The following is an 18205-nucleotide window of genomic DNA, read 5'->3' as shown; positions in this document are numbered from 1 at the left end:
CCTGGGGTAAGGAGGTTGTTTCATGTACTTATTAACGGTCATTCGTTGCAAATGGGCAGAGCAGAGATTTCTGATCCTGGGAGCCAAAGCTGGCTGAGTAGCAGATTAAGCAGGTGGGTGGCTGGCATTTCGTAACGAGCTCTTCTCGCTCTCTTTAATTAGCAAGTTCAGTAAACATCGACGCCCGGCGCTGCGCAGTTAATTGGCTGGTCCCGCGTCCGCCCGCCAGCCTCGCTGTCGAGATGCTTTTCCTAGCGAGCAGGTGTTTCCGTCAGGATGATTCATGTTGTGTCTGGGCGGGCGGGCGGGGGTGGGCACTCAGGTGGAACACGCTGTTCCTCGGGGTGTTGTGTGGTTCGCACGCCTGGCATCACACCCCAGGTGGGACAGGTGCAGCAGACGTGGGGTGGGCGCAGGTGCTCTGGGGAGGGAGTAGGGCCTGAGATATCTTTTGGGAGCCGTGGGTGCTCAAGGTTTGTTGGGATCAGCAGACTGGCCAGCGGACAGGAAGCAGTTTCATCCTCTCCAGAATCCCATCTCTTCTCTCTCTGGCTCCTTTGGCTCCTCCTCCTTCTCTTGGCCCCTCCCCTTGCTTCTACCCTTTGTGGCTTCTCCACTTTGGACAGAAAAAGTAACGGACCCCTGTAAAACTGCAGCTCTCCGAAGGTTCCCAAGCGCTCCTGAGATGGAGCGCTCTGGGGTGAATGACGAGGCCTCTCCCCTGCCTAAGGGAGCTCTAAACTGCTTGGAGGAGTTACCACCCTGCGGCATGGGGGGTGGCTAGGAAGGGTGTGTGGGGAGGTTATGTCTGTTGTGAGGTGGCAGGGAATGTATTTAAAAGAAATGCATTGGTGTATCAGGGATGGGAGGGCATCTCTTCCCCTGAGCCTGGCCCTGCCAGCATGAGAATAGGTTCCTGTGACCCCCTCAGACTGCTCAATGAGGGTGGGGTGGATGTGGGTACATGGCACTGGTCCTCTCCCTGGCATGTCCCAGCCAGCTCCCCTGCACTTGGCCTCAGTTTCCAGCAGCTGGACTTCCTGCTGATAAAGAGACTTTCCTCCCCCCCCACCCCTGGGCTAGTTCTTGGAACTGGAGTTCCCCTCCCAGACAGCGTCAGGGCCACAAAAGGGCACAAATGTTCCATTTGCCCCAGATGAGAGTCTGGCATCTGAGGTGAAATTCCCCCTGCCCACCCCATAGGAAAGGGAGACGTCCATTCACAGCCCTTTGGCACATTCCTGTCAGGTTCAGCAGTGACCCTGCCCATGCCCTGAAGCCTCATGGACAGCCAGATGCAGGTTTACCACCCTGTGGCGCCTTCTTTCTGCCCCGGCGAGCTCTCCCACTCTGGCTTTAATGGAAGTTGCTGCCCCTGGACCGTGGAGAGCATTTCAGCCAGTCTGCTGGTTTCTTTGCCATTCCCAGGTTGTGCAGGGAACATCTGGAGACCTGAAGGGAAACCTGTGGGACTCTTTAAATTAATCCAACTGACGAGACACAGAGAATGCTGAGGGGCTCTTCACAGAATAGTTTCAAATAAAGTGGGCATTGTCTCACCCCATCTCATCTTTCAAATCCCACCTCAGCTCACGTGGCCCCTTACTGAGGCACCTCCTTTCTCAGAGGCCTTCCAATCCCCCAGGAACTTCCCTTTTCCCCTCAGATCTCCTCTCCTCCCCTGACTCCCGGGGGGGGGGCAAACAACGGAGCTAATGTGACTGGGGCACTTTCCCACCCATCCCTCCCTTTGCTCTCAGACAAGACAGAAAACTAATGCCTGGCTACATTGGGTTTCATGCAGGGAGTTTCCTTTACATAAGGTGGGAGTTCAGAGGGTCCTGAGGGGGTCTTTCATCCCCTGGGCGCTGTGCATTCAGCTCCCTCTCCAGCCCCTTTGGAACTCAAAGCCTTGGAACCAACTATTAAACTTCTGCTTTCAGGCCCTGCTTTCGCAGACTCTGTCTCTCCTGCCAACCCTCTTCCTCTTGCTTCCTGGCTCTCTCTCTTCTCCACCACTCTGTTTCTTCTCTGGCATGCATGGTGCTTTTCTATCTGCACCAAGCCCTTCTCTCTGCCATGGCTCCCTGCTCCCTGATCTTCTGCCAGACCCCCAATGCTCATTTGAAAAAGAAGAGCGTGCCTCATTAAGAAGTGTGGGCTGGGGCTTCTCCTGCTAGCATAGCACTCACCGTAGTACCTGTCTGAGCATATCACAAAACACATTACAAGTGTCGGGAACGCCTGCTCTACTTCTCCCTTCTCTCCTTTGGGTGTCATGCCACCCGACTCTTCCTGCTAGACTGAATTCCAACTTGGTCTTGATCACATATTCCATAGTTCTTAAAAGCCTGATGGCTGAACCGAAAAAGGTGGGACATTTCAAGTACCATGAAAGAAGTTCCTAAGACGCCGGGACATGTTATGAAAAACCAGGACTTCCCTAGTAAAACCAAGACATATGCGCGCTCCACCAGTCTTGGCTGCTTTGGTCATCGCTTGCTGCGCTTGTGGAAGGCTCGTTTATTGTTCAATATATATAATCAGTTCTTCAGTGATTTTGTCTCAAATAATGACAGTTCAATCTCCTGAAAATTAAATCCTCCCTCTCTGTAAATGAATGAGGTACAAACACTCTTTCCACACCTCTCTCTCTCTCTCTTTACAGGTACAGTACTGCCGTTACTGTTCCATCCCACAGGTGTCATTCACAGCCTTGCATGTAGGTTCTCACACTGTGCTCTGTCGACCACCGATGGTCTGCAGTGACCTAGCTAAGAATGTAAGAGTGGCCATACTGGGTCAAACCATCTTGTCCAGTATCTTATTTCTGACAGTGGCTAGTGCCAAATGCTTCAGAGGGAACAGAACAAGGCAGTTATCAAGTGACCCATCCCTGGTTGTCCACTCCCAGCTTCTGGCAATCAGAGGTTTAGGAATATCCGTAGCACGGTATTGCGTCCATGACTATTTCAGCTAATAGCCCTTGATGGACCGATCCTCCATGAGCTAGTCACACGGTTCAGGCTCCTCTTTATTTTTATCTGCCAATCCACATTAAAAGACAGCTGGACAGACATTTAGGTGTTACTGTCCTGTAGCTACCGAAGGGATATTGTAGGATTGGGAATGGGAGGTGGGGATGCCCTGTAGTGAACGGGAAGGGAGGGATTTAGGAGATCATCTCACTATTGAAATAAGAACATAAGAATGGCCGTACCGGGTCAGACCAAAGGTCCATCTAGCCCAGTATCCTGTCTACCGACAGTGGCCAATGCCAGGTGCCCCAAAGGGAGTGAACCTAACAGGCAATGATCAAGTGATCTCTCTCCTGTCATCCATCTCCATCCTCTGACAAACAGAGGCCAGGGACACCATTCCTTACCCATCCTGGCTAATAGCCATTTATGGACTTAACCACCATGAATTTATCCAGTTCTCTTTTAAACCCTGTTATAGTCCCAGCCTTCACAACCTCCTCAAGCAAGGAGTTCCACAAGTTGACTGTGCGCTGTGTGAAGAAGAACTTCCTTTTATTTGTTTTAAACCTGCTGCCTATTAATTTCATTTGGTGACCCCTAGTTCTTGTATTATGGGAATAAGTAAATAATTTTTCCTTATCCACTTTCTCCACAAATGTAGACCACACCATGAAAAGGTTTGAGAACTCCTGCTCTAATCTGTAATTGAGCCTGGCTTCATGAATTCCCAGACAAGAGGAACCATTGTGATCTTCTAGTCTGACCTCCTGCCACAGGTTTTCCCTGGAATAATCTGTGTAGTATATATCTGTTCAGAGAGCTAAAGTAAAATCACTCCTTACCCATGATTCTCTGCACACTGCAAGTCTCTGCCTAGTTCACTTTTTCCTTTATGCTGCCCAGCGCAATATAGGATGTTTTTCTACGTTTCCCCCACCTCCCTCTGATGTTTCAGTGCAGGGTCCAGCTTATGTTGGGCTCTTCCCTCTCGCGCTTTGGCTGACAAAGTGACTGCCAGATCCATTAAAAGTTCATATAGGCAGGTTTTTCCTACCCTTCCAAAGTCTCTGTATGAGCCATCTCTGCGGCTGATAGAGATCCATTTTAACTTTGATTCAGGGACACATTTAGTTCCTGAAATACCAGCTCAAACGGAAACATATGTCTCCAGGATTGCTTTTCCCATTATTCATGCTGTTTTGCTACAGAATGTTTTGGGCCCCATCCTGGCAAAACTCTCATGGAACTCAATGGCAAGAGGATAACAGGATCAGGCCTTTTAACCTTTCCACAATCCTTTGTGTTCAGTGTCACCTAGAACCTTTGAACACTTGTTGTCTCTTAAATCACGTTTCCTCCAAGTACAATTGCTGGGAGGTTTTACACTGTGTTGGCTTTGGGGTCACATGTCAGATAGTTCAAGAGCTTTGCCCTCTGATTTGGTCCAGTTTCCATCCATGAGTTGGGAGTTTAAGGTCTTTTCCTGAAATGGACAGAAGTTGAGGTGGAACAGAAAACAAGACATCTCTCATGCTCGATGGATTTTATACCTGATTTTCCTTAACAGTGTTTCCATAAAGGTCTGAGTTGGGTTTTGCTGGAGATGGGCCCAAAATTCCCAGCCAGAGCTGAGGATTGGGTTTGCCCTGTTATGGAGTCATGGGATTGGGGTGGGTCCCAGGAAGTTCAGAGAGGGCTGGGATGTGGGGTTTGGTCTAGTCCCGATCCCTCTCTTACACTCAAGTCTTGTTTTAAAGCCTCCCCAGGGCATTGCTAGTCAGTGTCCATTCTGCTTGTATTTCACAGCCCACATGCAAGGCAGCTGCGCTCTATCCAGCACAAGAGCGAATGGAGGATGCACAAGCTGTGAGGAAGGCTATGCCTGCGGCATAGCCCTCTGCACAGAGCAGAGAGAAATCTAGAGCCCTTCTGCATGCCCTACTCACAGGTGCCAGGGTAAGAAAGAGGCTGGGCCTGGGCAGAGAATGGGCATTTCTGAGGCAAGAGTGTCTTAATCATCACTGCTGTATGTCCACAAGGTTCTTCGCTACAGGCGCTTTCGTTAGGGCTTGATTCAGTGCCCATATATCAATGGGAGCCCCGCCATTGATTTCAGTGGCTTTGGTGCAAATCCTCTGGCTTCACTCCTTCTGTGAGGCTAGTGTCATTTGGTAGCAGCACTCTCTGTGATGCAGGATCAGGTTCCGCCGCACTCCCCAGCCCCCTCAGCGCTCCTTTGGGCCATGCACTCATAGATGCAAACCCATGCCCCTGTGCTGTGCACCGTTGGGCCCTACAACTCCCGAAAGGGCCCTGTGTGAAACGGGTCCAACATTTGAGGAAGCCCAGCTTTCCCCAGACAGCGCAGATTTAGTGTCACTATTGAATTTCACTAATAGTGCATAATACAAGTGTTGCCTCTGTTCCAACTAGGTACAATCTGCCCTGGATGGAGCTTCACAGGGTTGTGGGAATTTGAACCCCTAGGACCATTTGTCTTCCTTGACCTGGTGGCAGGTTGCTTTGTCCCCTGATGCCAGCTCTGCCCAGTGTCTGCATTCTTAGGCATAGTTTTTCGTATTGTTTTCTAATGCACTTCTTATTTCCAGTAATTTGAGGGAATATCTTTCTCCCACTCCCTGGCATTTTGTGTATGACAGTAGAGAGTTCATCTCCATCCCAGGTTGGTCGCAGTCACTGCTCACTGGCGGGGCCCAGCTATGCTTTGCTTTCCCCTGGCTTCCACTTCTGCTGTGCAGTCCCTGATTTTGGATTGGGCAAGAGTCAGGCTTAGCTTGGTGGCAGCTGTCATGTGAATGCCTTTGGCGACTGTTGTGCAGAGGTGCTAGCAGATCACCTGCATGCCACGGAGGTGTTTGGTGGGAGTTCCAAGATCATTCATGATGGAAAAGGTCAGCCTGAGGTGTCATGCTTGTTTTGCTCCCTTTTCTTGCGTGAAGGCTTCTGTTTCTTGGGCTATTTCCTTTTAAGTTATGTTTGATGATTGGTCTATGGATTTAACAGTGTCATACATGGTGGCACTCCTTCCCATTTGAGATTCAGCCCTATGCTCCAGATTGAGACCAAAGCTTGTTAAAAACCGACACAGCAGACAGATCCCTTGTCCAGTTACTAGTCCTCACATTTGTGAACGTGCTCTCTGGTGGTAAGGATGTGGCTGGTGACGAGGGGGGTTGGTTCTCAGTGAGGAATCCAGCTTGACCCTCCTGGATGACTTTGTTAGTGGTCAAATCTTTCATTAAGGAGGTTACAGAATAATTTGTTGGTCTTACAGCAAACCCAGGTGCCTCTGTGAGTGAACATCACCTCTGCTTGTGTGTATTGAGGTAATTAGTCTGTGACCATACCTCAGGGAAGCCTCTGAACTGGAGGGCTAAGTTAAACAGCTTCAGAAAGGCTTTCTTGATGTGGTCAGTGCTGTGTTCAAACCACTCATCTGATGTACTAACAGGGCTGCATGAAATCCTGAGTTTGATTTTCTGGAGGTTTTAATATAGCCCTTGTATTGTTATAGGGGCCTCCAGCAGAGACTGGTAAGTTTTTAATGGTGTCTTCAATGATCATCGTGTTTTTCTTTTAGTGACGCTATTTTGGTCTCAATCTAGATTCTTCAGGCTGGATTTTTTGTTGAGACTTTGGAAGAGTTCTATCCAAACTGCTGGATGCTGCTGCTTTGTATTAGGTTGCTATTTTTTCCAAGGGTGCTAGAAGGCAATGTTGTATATGTGTGTATTTGCATTGGGGGACGCAAGGGTCTGTGTGTGTGCATAGAATCTCAGGGTGGGAAGGGACCTCAGGAGGTCATCTAGTCCAACCCCCTGCTCAAAGCAGGACAAATCCCCGGACAGATTTTTGCCCCAGATCCCTAAATGGCCCCTTCAAGGACTGAACTCACAACCCTGGGTTTAGCAGGCCATGTTGCATGCAAGGTGGATGTGTGTGCATGATGTGTGCATGTACGTACATGTTAGGCAGGCATATAGGTGTATAACCGTCTGGGCAAACCCACCCATACCAGGCAGGTCTGTGTTTAATGATCAGGTTGGCTACATCACACATGCTTTCTCCATTTGAACAACTCCTCATCTCCATGGAAACTGAGCAGCAGGAACTTTGCAGCTGTAGCTCAGCCACTGCGCTAGAGGAAAGGGCAGCTGCAAGAGAGGGCGAGAAATGGAAAAGAAGGCGGCGAAGGTGGGGGGGGCTTCATCAGCATTTCACCTGCTGGGAGGGCTGTTGTCTGAGTGCCGGGCGGGTTTGGCGAGGTCAGGGGCAGGGGCAGCACTGTGCTTTCCAGCCACCATTTGTTTGCTGGTCTGTTGTTTTTTTTTGGAATGCAGACCAGATGGGGTTCTAACCTGCAGCTGGGTCTTCTGCCATCTCCATCCCTGTGCAGAAAACAGGTGGGTTCTAAACTACAGACCAGGTGCCTCCTGCAGATTCCCCCCATGTGACAGCTGTTCATACAGATGTTTCCCAAACCCTTATGGGGTCTTTCTTGTAACAGCCTAATACAAATGTTGGAGGGATAGAACTAGGACAAGTGATCCCATTGACCTACATGTCTTCTATTGGCCAGTAAGTTTGTCTGGGGTCCCATTACACCCTCCGCTGACTCGTTGCCATCACAGAACTGGTCAGAGAACGAGTCACACTGCAGCTTGGGGGCTTAGAATATTCAGCATGCAGCTAAGCAGAGGCTGAGAGCTCCTCATTCTGCCACTGGGCTTTGGCCCTGTGACATTTGGTCTGTGGTGCCTGCGGGTGGCAGAGAGCCTTTGCTGGGGGACATACCAGTACAGAGATCTCATCGTGCAATGGTGTGTCAGGGAGGTTGGGTCATTCGGTTGCATGACTTCAGATAAAATAAGGACTAGTCTTAATCTTCTAGCCCAGTGGTTTTCAACCTGTGATCCACAGACCCCTGGGGGCCTGCAGATTTTGTCTAAGATTGCCAAAGGGGTCAGCACCTCCATTCAATTTTTTTTAAAGGTCTGCCAATGAGAAACAGTTGAAAACCACTGTTCTAGCCAATCCGCCAAGTAAGGCTCTGCCTTCTTTTTGGCTACGGAAAGTGTGTCTCACCAGAAAGAGTTGGATAGCTCATTGCAAAGCCAAATATCCAGCCAGACTTCCAGATCAAAGAATGTGAGCTCCAGCTAAACAGCCAGACATCTGGGGCCGTATCCAAATCTAGCTGTGTTTTAAGATTTGCCCCACAATCCTGCTGAGCTGTGGCATAGCTTTGAGATCCTGGGAGGGAAAGGAAAAGGTTAATATCCTGCCATGTGATAGCAGCATGCACTCTGCCAATCAGGGGTCAGATTCTGTGAGCCTGGAAGGGATCTTAGGCCCCAGGCACGTGGTTATCACTGAAGCACTGTACCTCAAGCCAACAGAAATGCCAAAAGCATGGAAAATAAATCCAACACTTTTAGCATGGAGTGTCCTACAGAGCAAAGGGGTGTAAGCAGGGTCAACCCCACTTTTCGCCAGCAGATTCCCCACAGCTGTCACATGGGGGGAATCTGCATGTCACAGTCTGTGGCAATGCAGAGACCATTCTTCTCATTCTGTCCTCCTGTGCTATGCAGGATGTTCATCATTGTCCCTTCTTGGTTTATCACCTCTGAATTTTCTGGTTGGGAAAAGCAGGCAGGATAGTGCTTGGGAGGTGGGTTCTGGCCACCCAAGGAGAGTCCCCATGGCACTCCTTTGCTTGGCCAGGAGTGGGAAGAAATGCAGAAGGGATTGCACTGAACTGACAGCCAAGGGTCTCCTGGAGTCATTTGTGTCATCCTGCTCTCTGGGAACTGACCATATGGGGGGCTCTAAGGGGACCTGTCCTTGGGATTAAAGTCTTGGTGACTCGGCAGCATGAATTCTAACCCTGTTTCTCATACTTCTTCCCTTTCCACCTTCTCCCTTTCCACAACAAACCTTTTCTGCCTTTCTGTCATTCTTCCCTCATTTCATCCTCCCTCCTGCCTTGGCCTGCACGTTCTTCTCCCCTCGTTTATACGTTCTCTCTTTCTCCTTTGTCCTTGGCCTACCTCTCTCCAACTCCCTTACCCTCCTCCCCCTTCTCCTCTTTCCCGGTCAGCCCATAATTCCAGACCTGCTGATCAGCCCCAGCGACCAAGGCGATGGGGACCTGGAGATGGAGTACCCAGAAGAGAGAGGGAACTGGACCGGGAAGCTGGATTTCCTTCTCTCCTGTATTGGCTACTGTGTGGGGTTGGGGAATGTGTGGCGGTTTCCATACAGAGCTTACACCAATGGGGGAGGTACATGCTCAATCATCCCCTCTTTAATGGGCTCGGTTGCACCACTTCCATCCCCTTAATGAGAGGGATTCATGTCGGAATAAAGCCTCACTTATGTTCCTTTCTCCCCTCTCAGGGTTGGGAATAGGGTGACCAGATATCCCGAATTTATAGGGACAGTTCTGATTTTTGGGTCTTTTTCTTATATAGGCTCCTATTACCCCCCACCCCTGTCCACATTTGCTGTCTGGTCACCCTAGTTGGGAATCTGCAGTTACTTGGAAATTCTTGGCTTTCAGATGGTTTCTCTGCATCTGCCTGGGTCTCTCTTCAGACTAGTCAGGAGAAACAGCCTAGGATTTATCTCAGTGGACTAGTCCACTTCTGTGAGGCTTGGTATCTCAGTACAGGAGTGGCTTACCATGGACTGAGGATGATTTCATCTGATGATGCCCTAGAAGGATATATAGTGCATGCTTGGGAACGCCCACTCTGTTTGTGACAATACAGCACCCCAAGTGACCTGCTATTCAGATTGAGCTTTGATAGTCTTAAACTCTATGAGTCCCTCCTGGTCTTTGGTACCGCCTCTGTAGCCACCTCATCTTGCTGTTAGTCCATTCCAGACCTCTGTAGATCCTGGCAAACATTTCCCATGGGTATTCATCTCACTTACGGAACAAATCTGCATCATCTAGGCATGCCCTTTGTGCAATCACTCCCTGCAAATGTCTCAGTGAATAGGCTACTCCAACATGAATACGGGTGAAACCTCAAACATCATGCACTCTTCGCAATGCAGTAACTAACCAACAGTGCCAATTGCCAACTTGACTCCTGAAATTCAGGCTTTTGTCTGGTCACATGTGTCATCCATTCCAGGAACAGTCACATCATCATATGGCCATCCCGCACAACACCACATATCTTCACAGTAGGGTATTTGCAAACAGCCTGCAGATGAAGAATTATTCCAGAGAGATATTTGCTAGTAATTTGGAATAGTAAATAAACTGGAGAATTTGACTGTCTGTTTGCAGAGAATTCAAGGACAGGAAATAAACCATTCCTGATGCATGGTTTGCTCAGCTCTCATTGCCCCAGATTCCCAAAGCTAAGCAGAGTCAGAGCTGGTCCTGGGGCACCACTAATAAATTTCCTGGATGCTGCAGTAAGTGGTTGAGAACATGACCTATGAAGGAAGGCTGAAGGAATTGGGTTTGTTTAGTTTGGAAAAGAGAAGACTGAGAGGGGACATGATAGCAGTTTTCAGGTATCTAAAAGGGTGGAGGGAGAAAACTTGTTCACCTTAGCCTCCAATGATAGAACAAGAAGCAATGGGCTTAAACTGCAGCAAGGGAGATTTAGGTTGGACATTAGGAAAAAGTTCCTAACTGTCAGGGTAGTTAAACACCGGAATAAATTGCCTAGGGAAGTTGTGGAATCTCCATCTCTGGAGATATTTAATAGTAGGTTAGATAAATGTCTATCGGGGATGGTCTAGACAGTATTTGGTCCTGCCATGAGGGCAGGGGACTGGACTCGATGACCTCTCGAGGTCCCTTCCAGTCCTGGAGTCTATGAGTCTATGAGTCATGATTCAGCAGGCAGCATGCTTCTTGCTGAGTCAGCGTCCAGCTAGCATGATAACATGACGCCGAGGGGTGCCTTGCTGTTGGAGGGGGCATCTTTGCAGAAGAGATGTAAAATGAAGGCCATGACTGCTCTCCGTAACTTTCCCGGAACTTTTCACACTTGGGGGGTGCTAACCCTGGGGTCCTGACCATACTCCAGCAGATAATAATCACATTCTCCCTGCCGAAATTCTCCCAGTCGTTGAATCCTTGACCTAAGAACTGATGCTTAGCCTGACTGGAGCAGCATTTTTCTGCAGAGAGGACCGTGTTGCAGTGGTGGGGGCAGGGGGAGGGATCCCTACATATACAGGACCAAATCCTGAGAAGTCCTAGGCAATCTCAACCCCCACTGACTCTTTAATGTGAGTTGTGGGTACTCCTCACCTTCCAGACTTGGGCTCTGGGCACTTTTTGATGCTTCGGGGTTTCAGGAGCTTTATAAAACTGTATTGATCTCCTGGCACAGCCCCAACTCTCCAGTCTCACCCTCCCTGCCCTTTTGTCTCCTACAGGAGCTTTCCTTGTTCCTTACTTCATCATGCTGGCAATATGTGGAATCCCCATCTTCTTCATGGAGCTCTCGCTAGGCCAGTTCTCCAGCCTGGGGCCACTTGCAGTCTGGAAGATAAGCCCGCTCTTTAAAGGTACGTGACCAACCCCAATCCTGCCCTCTCCTCCCTCCTTGTTCCTGCCCTCATAGCAGAGGGCTGGCGGTGAGACATGTTAGCATCACCATCCTTTGATCTTTAAGGCAACTGTGAGAACTAAAAGCTAATTAGGGGGAGCTCGTCAGGCTTTTAGGTTGACTAGCTGGTATCTATCCATCCAGGTCCTCCAGGGCTCTGGACCCACGTTACTTCCAGAAAGAAATGAGACTCAGTGTCAATTTGATACATTTTATTGCAATTATTGCACAAAAAGAAATACCGAGACGACATCCCCACAGCTAAGCTGTTGTTACAAATATTAAACTAACCTAAGAATAAAGCAATGCAGCCATCAAATCAAGGGCAAAGCAACACGTTCCTTTCAATATTGGATTGTAATTAAATCATAATTTAGTTAAATCATCTGATGAATGCAACAAGTAATCAACCCTTATAAATCCTAAGGCAGCATCTAAGGAGGTAACTGTCCATTTCATTATAAAGCCCAGCTAACGAGCTTACCCAAAGTCAATTGAATCTATTACTTGGAGCTCTTTACATATTCTGACACTGAAACCAAATTATTAGCTAATGATTAAACCCCAACCTCAGTGTAGAGTGACCAGATGTCCCGTTTTTAGAGGGAGAGTCCCAATTTTTGGGTCTTTTTCTTAAATAGGCTCGTATTACCCACCACCCCATCCTGATTTTTCATGTTTGTTGTCCGGTCAACCCATCTCAGTGCCAGAGATCCTTCCTTCAATTTCAGTTCTTGCATGGCCATGCACCTTGGTCCAGTCAGGTTCGAGTTAGGTCATACTCCGCTAATGTCAATTTAGAGAAAAGCCCTGCTTAAGCCAGCAATTTAAAAAAATATTCACTGGTTGTCTACCACAGAGACTGTACGTCTGTGACAGCCGCCCTCCACACCTTCAAATATCAAACATAGAGAACATACGAACGCTTTTGAGAAGGCTGACAGGGCCTTGTCTGAGTGAAAAGAACTTACGATGATGTTATGTCACCACTTTATGGAAAGTTTGACCCCAAATCCTATAAAAATAATGGATTGAAAAGACTCTAGGCAACAACTCAATGTCCATCCATCAGCAAAAGTAAAAATAAACGTGAACATCTTATGCTTAGATGCCATCATTCTTCATGCTAATAAGACAATCTGTGTGTACAGAGAATGGGCCGTAAGGCAAACACAGCTTTGAAAGTTTCATCTTGAAAGAGAAAAGTTACTTAAAAACCGCTCAAGATGAAACTCATTTAAGAAATAAAAATAATTAAAGTTTGTATAAGATTTGTATGCGCATATACGCTACTTTTCTCACCCAGTGCAAACCCCCAATCCACTGCTAAGCTTTGGAAAGGGAGTTCTGACAAGGGTCTCTCTGGCTGACAAGTGTCTCCAGGACTCTAGAGTAGGTCTCTGGAGGGCAGCTTCCCCCTTGCATAGATCTATCTCATCTCTGCTCTAGGGCCTGTGGCTTTCAAAGCGATCTCAGGAAGATGTGGCTGGAGCAGAGTTCTCAGCACTAGGCCTGAGCCAGGAAAGCGATGAGCCTGTTAGAAGGTCCTTGATGTTCTCATGCAACATCCCCTCCTATGGTGGGTTATTGTTCCTTCCTGCACAGTCTGTCCTAGCAGCTCAGCTTTGACCTAGCTCATGGCTATGGTTTCAGATTCATTTTAGATTCCTAACAGTTGGTCTGCTTGTACCAAGGACTGGGCCCCTAGGATGCCAGTGGTAGCATTGCAGTAGCTAAGCAGCTCCTGGGAGAGATGATTGGGTGTTGTCTCTCTGCCGTCACACTGAACTGTGTTTACATCTCCCCTCCCTTAGGTGTCGGGATGGGCACGATCCTGATTGTCTCTCTGGTGGCCATTTACTATAACATGATCATTGCTTACGTGCTCTTCTACCTCTTCGCATCCCTGACGAGCAACTTGCCCTGGGAGCACTGCGGCAACTGGTGGAACACTGACCTCTGTTTGGATCACCAGGTCATCAAGGCAGGGAATGCTGCCATCCCATTCAACGTCACGAACACCGTCAGCCCGAGCGAGGAGTACTGGAAGTAAGGAAGCTAGCCAGAGACCAGGATAGAGCAGGGCGGGCATCAGAGTGAGTGAGACTGGTGTAGGAACCATGGTGATGGGTCTTCAACACACAGGCTATGGCTTGATAGGCACTCACATTCTCCAAGTGCATGATGAGGCATGGGGCTCTTGTCATCAGCACTATCCAGCATAGAATCATAGAATATCAGGGTTGGAAGAGACCTCAGGAGGGCATCTAGTCCCACCCCCTGCTCAAAGCAGGACCAATCCCCAACTAAATCATCCCAGCCAGGGCTTTGTCAAGCTGGGCCTTAAAAACCTCTAAGGATGGAGATTCCACCACCTCCCTAGGTAACCCATTCTAGTGCTTCACCGCCCTCCCACCACCCACTATAGCCTGGACTGCGTCACTGCATTGAGACAGTGGTCGTATATGTTATATGCCAGCTTAGCATCTGGGATCCTGGCGCTTTCTCATGGCTAGCTCCACTGTCTAACAGTTTGCTATTTACTCACAGATACAGGAAGCTGTAGTTTAGGTGGTGGAGGGGCATGTGGTTATGGCAAGAGGGGCCTGGGTTCGGTCCAGTCTGTGTGTAATCGGACTTTGTTACATGTGTATTTTTTGATTCAGTGAAACCTGTTAGCCACCAATGGCCTGGGTATGTTGCTGGCTGTTCTAACAGGTGGCTGCATGGTCAGATGAGATTAACTACTTGCAGGGACTGAAGTTGCACTGGCCATTACATAGGATGGGTGACCCTGGTTAGTGGATGACTATTAGTGACGGTTCCACTGTCTATTTTAGACACAGTCATTCTCTATGTGTGTGTGTGTGCGCGTCTCTCTGCTTTGACTCTTTAAGGCTGGAATTTGAATAGCTTTTGTGGCTGTACAAAACCCCTGGATGTCACTTTGCAATGTCCCGTTTCCACTCTGCCAGGCACAGAGCACTTGGTAGCTAGTGGGGGTCCAAACACTTGGGTGATCATGCCATAGAAAATTCATGCCACCTCAAGTGCCCATTCTGGCAGGGGGCAGGTGTGGGAGAGACGTTCTCAGTTGCGAGGTCAAGAACTTCTGCACTCTCTGGCCATGTCGGAGTCTCCCATGGTACAAAATGAACATGTGACCCAGCAGCAGAGTTAGTTTACACAGGCTTGTGAGAATGAAACATGTAGCCTATGATGACATAGATCCATCAATGGCTGTTAGCCAGGATGGGCAGGGATGGTGTTTCTAGCCTCTGTTTGCCAGAAGCTGGGAAGGGGTGACAGGACATGGATCACTTGATGATGACCTGTCCTGTTCATTCCCTTTGGGGCACCTGACATTGGCCACTGTCAGAAAACAGGATACTGGGCTAGATGGACAGACTCAGTATGGCCGTTCTTATCTTCAAAATAGTTCGTGGTGTTGAGACAATTAAGCTAAAAAACAGCCTTTCCCTGGGGACCTCTCAGTTCATTAACGTGTGGTCAGGAATTCACTCCTCTCGCCCAGGAATCAAACCCTTGGCTCTCATTCAGTATCATTTTTATTGGGAGAGTCACGGCTAGATCCAGGTTCTAAGATGCTGCAGCATAAAGTATGGGATCTCAGACAGGAGCGCTGGTCCCTGGCACATTGCTGAAGGGAGGATGCTGCCTGTTTATTAATGGGTCTCCTTTTGCCCTAGTCGATATGTTCTGCATATCCAAGGGAGCTCTGGGATCGGGGATCCTGGGAGAATCCGCTGGAATCTGTGCCTATGCCTACTGCTCTCCTGGGTCATTGTGTACCTCTGTATCCTCAAGGGAGTCAAATCCTCCGGCAAGGTAAGACCAGGAGTCATTCTCCTTCCGCAGCCCTGTCTTTTGCTTCACAAGAATGAACCTGGCGATGTTAAGTGGTCATTTCCCGTGATCTACAGTATTTGTGTGTGTGTGTGGTTGTGTATCTGTATCTTGGAAATATCAATTAGACTAACTAACTCTCTTGCTAAATATAATGGCTATCAATAGGCACAATTTGGAGAGGGTGGTAGTTTGCAGATCATCAGATGCCTGCCCAGTATTCAGGGGTAGAATGTAGTTAATGACACATCTCTGCTTCCGATGAAATTAGCATGGCTGTGTGCCACAGTAAATTGCATGGATACATCACAGTGACCCATCCAAGGTTGTGTTGCCCAGATCATGAACCCACACAGCAGTGAGGTGCAAGATAAAGCAGACTTTTAGTTGAACAAACACTCTCCCCAAAGGGAACGCCTCTTCTGCAAGTGATTATGGTGCTGTCCGGTGGGCAAAGATCCCCTGTGCGTCAGTGCAGTAAGAGAAGGTCTTGCTGAAGCTTCAACTCAGATCCATCTGCTCTTCCCGCAGGTTGTGTATTTCACTGCCACATTCCCTTACTTCATCCTGATCATGCTGCTCATTCGTGGCGTAACACTGGAGGGGGCCTGGATAGGAATCAAGTTCTACCTCACACCCCAGTTTGATCACCTGCTGTCTTCCAAGGTGAGAAGGTGACAGGGCACTTTTAATATACAGTGGGGTTCAGTTACCTGGATCAGGCTGGGATCGAGTCTTTTGGCGGCTGCTTTCAAGTGATGATGACAAGCAAAGCAAATCTGTGAAGCAGAGAAGTCCCCAAATCTGATGTGCGTGTAAAAGAAAAGTTTCCATTGTATAAGGACGTTTAGTGCCACAATAGGTCAGTCAGGTTATTAGTGGCTCTAATTAACACTCTTACCAGCCGACTGGCATGCAAACAAGATGCAAAGTCATTTCTTGCCTTTGAAAGTAGGAAAGAAAACCTAAGAAATCATTTCCAGCCTGATCCCTGCAATCAGGATCTCACCGTGCAGCATAAAGTAGGACAAACACATCAGCAGCATGAATAGCAGCTGTTAGGAAGCCCAGGACACCCTGCTCAAGCATGCATGAACAAAGAGGCCAAATGCAGTTCTTCTCCACCATTTGCTTTTGGGTTGGAGGCCAGTGGAGAAACCCCTGGACTGATTCCCTTCTCCCTCCCTTATGGTGATGGCCCATTGGTGGAGCAGCCTAGGGTAATCAATAAGGAGCTAGACTGAATTCCCTCTTCCATGTGGGTACTTCCAGATCCGACGGGGTCTCCATTTCAGAGCAAATGGAGAAGTCCAAACCTGGACTGCAAACACCCTCCTAGGGTGGTTCCACCAGGTCAGGGCTGGAGTCCACTGGAGCATTTGGCAGTTCTCTGTGAAGCAAGCCCAGAAGCGAAGGGCCATGGGAGCTACACTCACTTGACCTTAGGAGACCCATGTTGGATGGAATCAGTGTTGGCGATGCAGACAAAGAATGGAGATATGCTCGTTAAAAGGCGTCAACATGTCCGCCTGGAGCAGAGGGAATCCCGCCTCGAGAAGTGCTCTTTTCTTGAGAGTGGAGCTGAGATTTGCACTCCTTTCATGCTTGTTTCCCCCACCCAGGTGTGGATAGAGGCAGCTCTGCAGATCTTCTACTCCCTTGGAGTGGGCTTTGGGGGACTGCTCACTTTTGCGTCTTATAACACCTTCCACCAGAACATTTACAGGTAGGTTCCTAGTCTTCACACAGGGCATGGAGGTGAGCCTCAGGGTGAGGCTCACAGTGGGGTTCAAACTGAGTCCTTAGAGTTAAGTACAACCTCTCTTCCTGGAATGGGAGCTCCATATCATGGGACACCAACAGGTAAGCACCAGCCCTCTTTTCAAAGGGAATGCACGGGTCAGGATAAGGTAGATAACAAGAAGAAAGCAGGCAAGAAACAAGCAGGAAGATAGGGATGCATGGAACCTAGTGGCAACCTGTAAGGAGAGACACCCACATCCCCATAGGGATGCAGGAGGGGCCCTTCTCTTTGCACGAGCCAGGCACTGGGTGCTGCTTTCCTTAGCCTGGTTCTAGCCCCCAGCAGACGCTGAGGAATGGGTTGCCTTGTCGGGTGCTGAGAGGGATGTTTCACAGCCAAGCTGAGCTGAGAACCAGCTGAATGAACTGCCCCCGACAATTGATTTTCCCTGATATTAGTAATAAAAACCCAAAGCAGGCTGGGAAGTTGCCCAGTGTTGTCTCCACGCTTTTAGTTTCTCTGTAAGTCCAGCTCCCCATAGTCTCCTGAATGCAGACATTGGCACAGAGAAAAGAGAATGTCCCCTCTCTAACTGGGGAACCCATCTCAGCTTGGAGCAAACAGCCAGCTTGTGCCCCAAAAGTGGGTCTTTCCTTGGTGCCCCTCCATAGTCAGCAGCTGCCTACTCTCTCTTCTCTGGAAACCATGTGAGCTCTCAGCAGTGCTGTCTCTTCGGGCTCTGGTGGAGACACATTCAGATCAGCTGCTATCTGTTCTGCAGGGATACATTTATAGTCACCGTGGGCAATGCCATCACCAGCATCCTGGCCGGGTTTGCCATCTTCTCCGTCCTGGGCTACATGTCGCAGGAGCTGGGCATCCCTGTTAACCAAGTGGCAAAAGCAGGTCAGACCAAAACATTATAATTCTTTTCTTGTTGTGTAATTGGGTACGTGTGTCTGTGTGTGGTGGGGGGATTACATGCATGTGTGTGGGGATGTATG

The 18205-nt window shown here is 48.8% G+C and overlaps 1 protein-coding gene across 4 annotated transcripts in view; it reads left to right on the top strand.

The window, feature by feature from the left end:
* SLC6A7 (solute carrier family 6 member 7) overlaps positions 1-18205 on the top strand; it is a 32600-nt gene that overhangs the window by 548 nt on the left and 13847 nt on the right. For 3 of the 4 annotated variants that reach the window (XR_004001518.1, XR_004001517.1, XM_030571742.1), the window contains exons 2-9: positions 7343-7405; positions 9106-9289; positions 11418-11549; positions 13405-13639; positions 15301-15439; positions 15989-16123; positions 17080-17183; positions 17983-18107. Coding sequence is in view for 1 of the 4 variants with exons in the window: in XM_030571742.1 (XP_030427602.1) it covers positions 7343-7405; positions 9106-9289; positions 11418-11549; positions 13405-13639; positions 15301-15439; positions 15989-16123; positions 17080-17183; positions 17983-18107 (1117 nt within the window). In the remaining 3 variants the exon portion in view is untranslated. The remainder of the gene's footprint in view (positions 1-7342; positions 7406-9105; positions 9290-11417; positions 11550-13404; positions 13640-15300; positions 15440-15988; positions 16124-17079; positions 17184-17982; positions 18108-18205) is intronic. The other variant, XR_004001519.1, reaches the window with a different exon arrangement.

This window comes from Gopherus evgoodei, chromosome 8 (assembly GCF_007399415.2).
Source record: "Gopherus evgoodei ecotype Sinaloan lineage chromosome 8, rGopEvg1_v1.p, whole genome shotgun sequence".
NCBI lineage: Eukaryota > Metazoa > Chordata > Testudines > Testudinidae > Gopherus > Gopherus evgoodei.
This window is presented reverse-complemented; position numbering and strand designations above follow the sequence as displayed.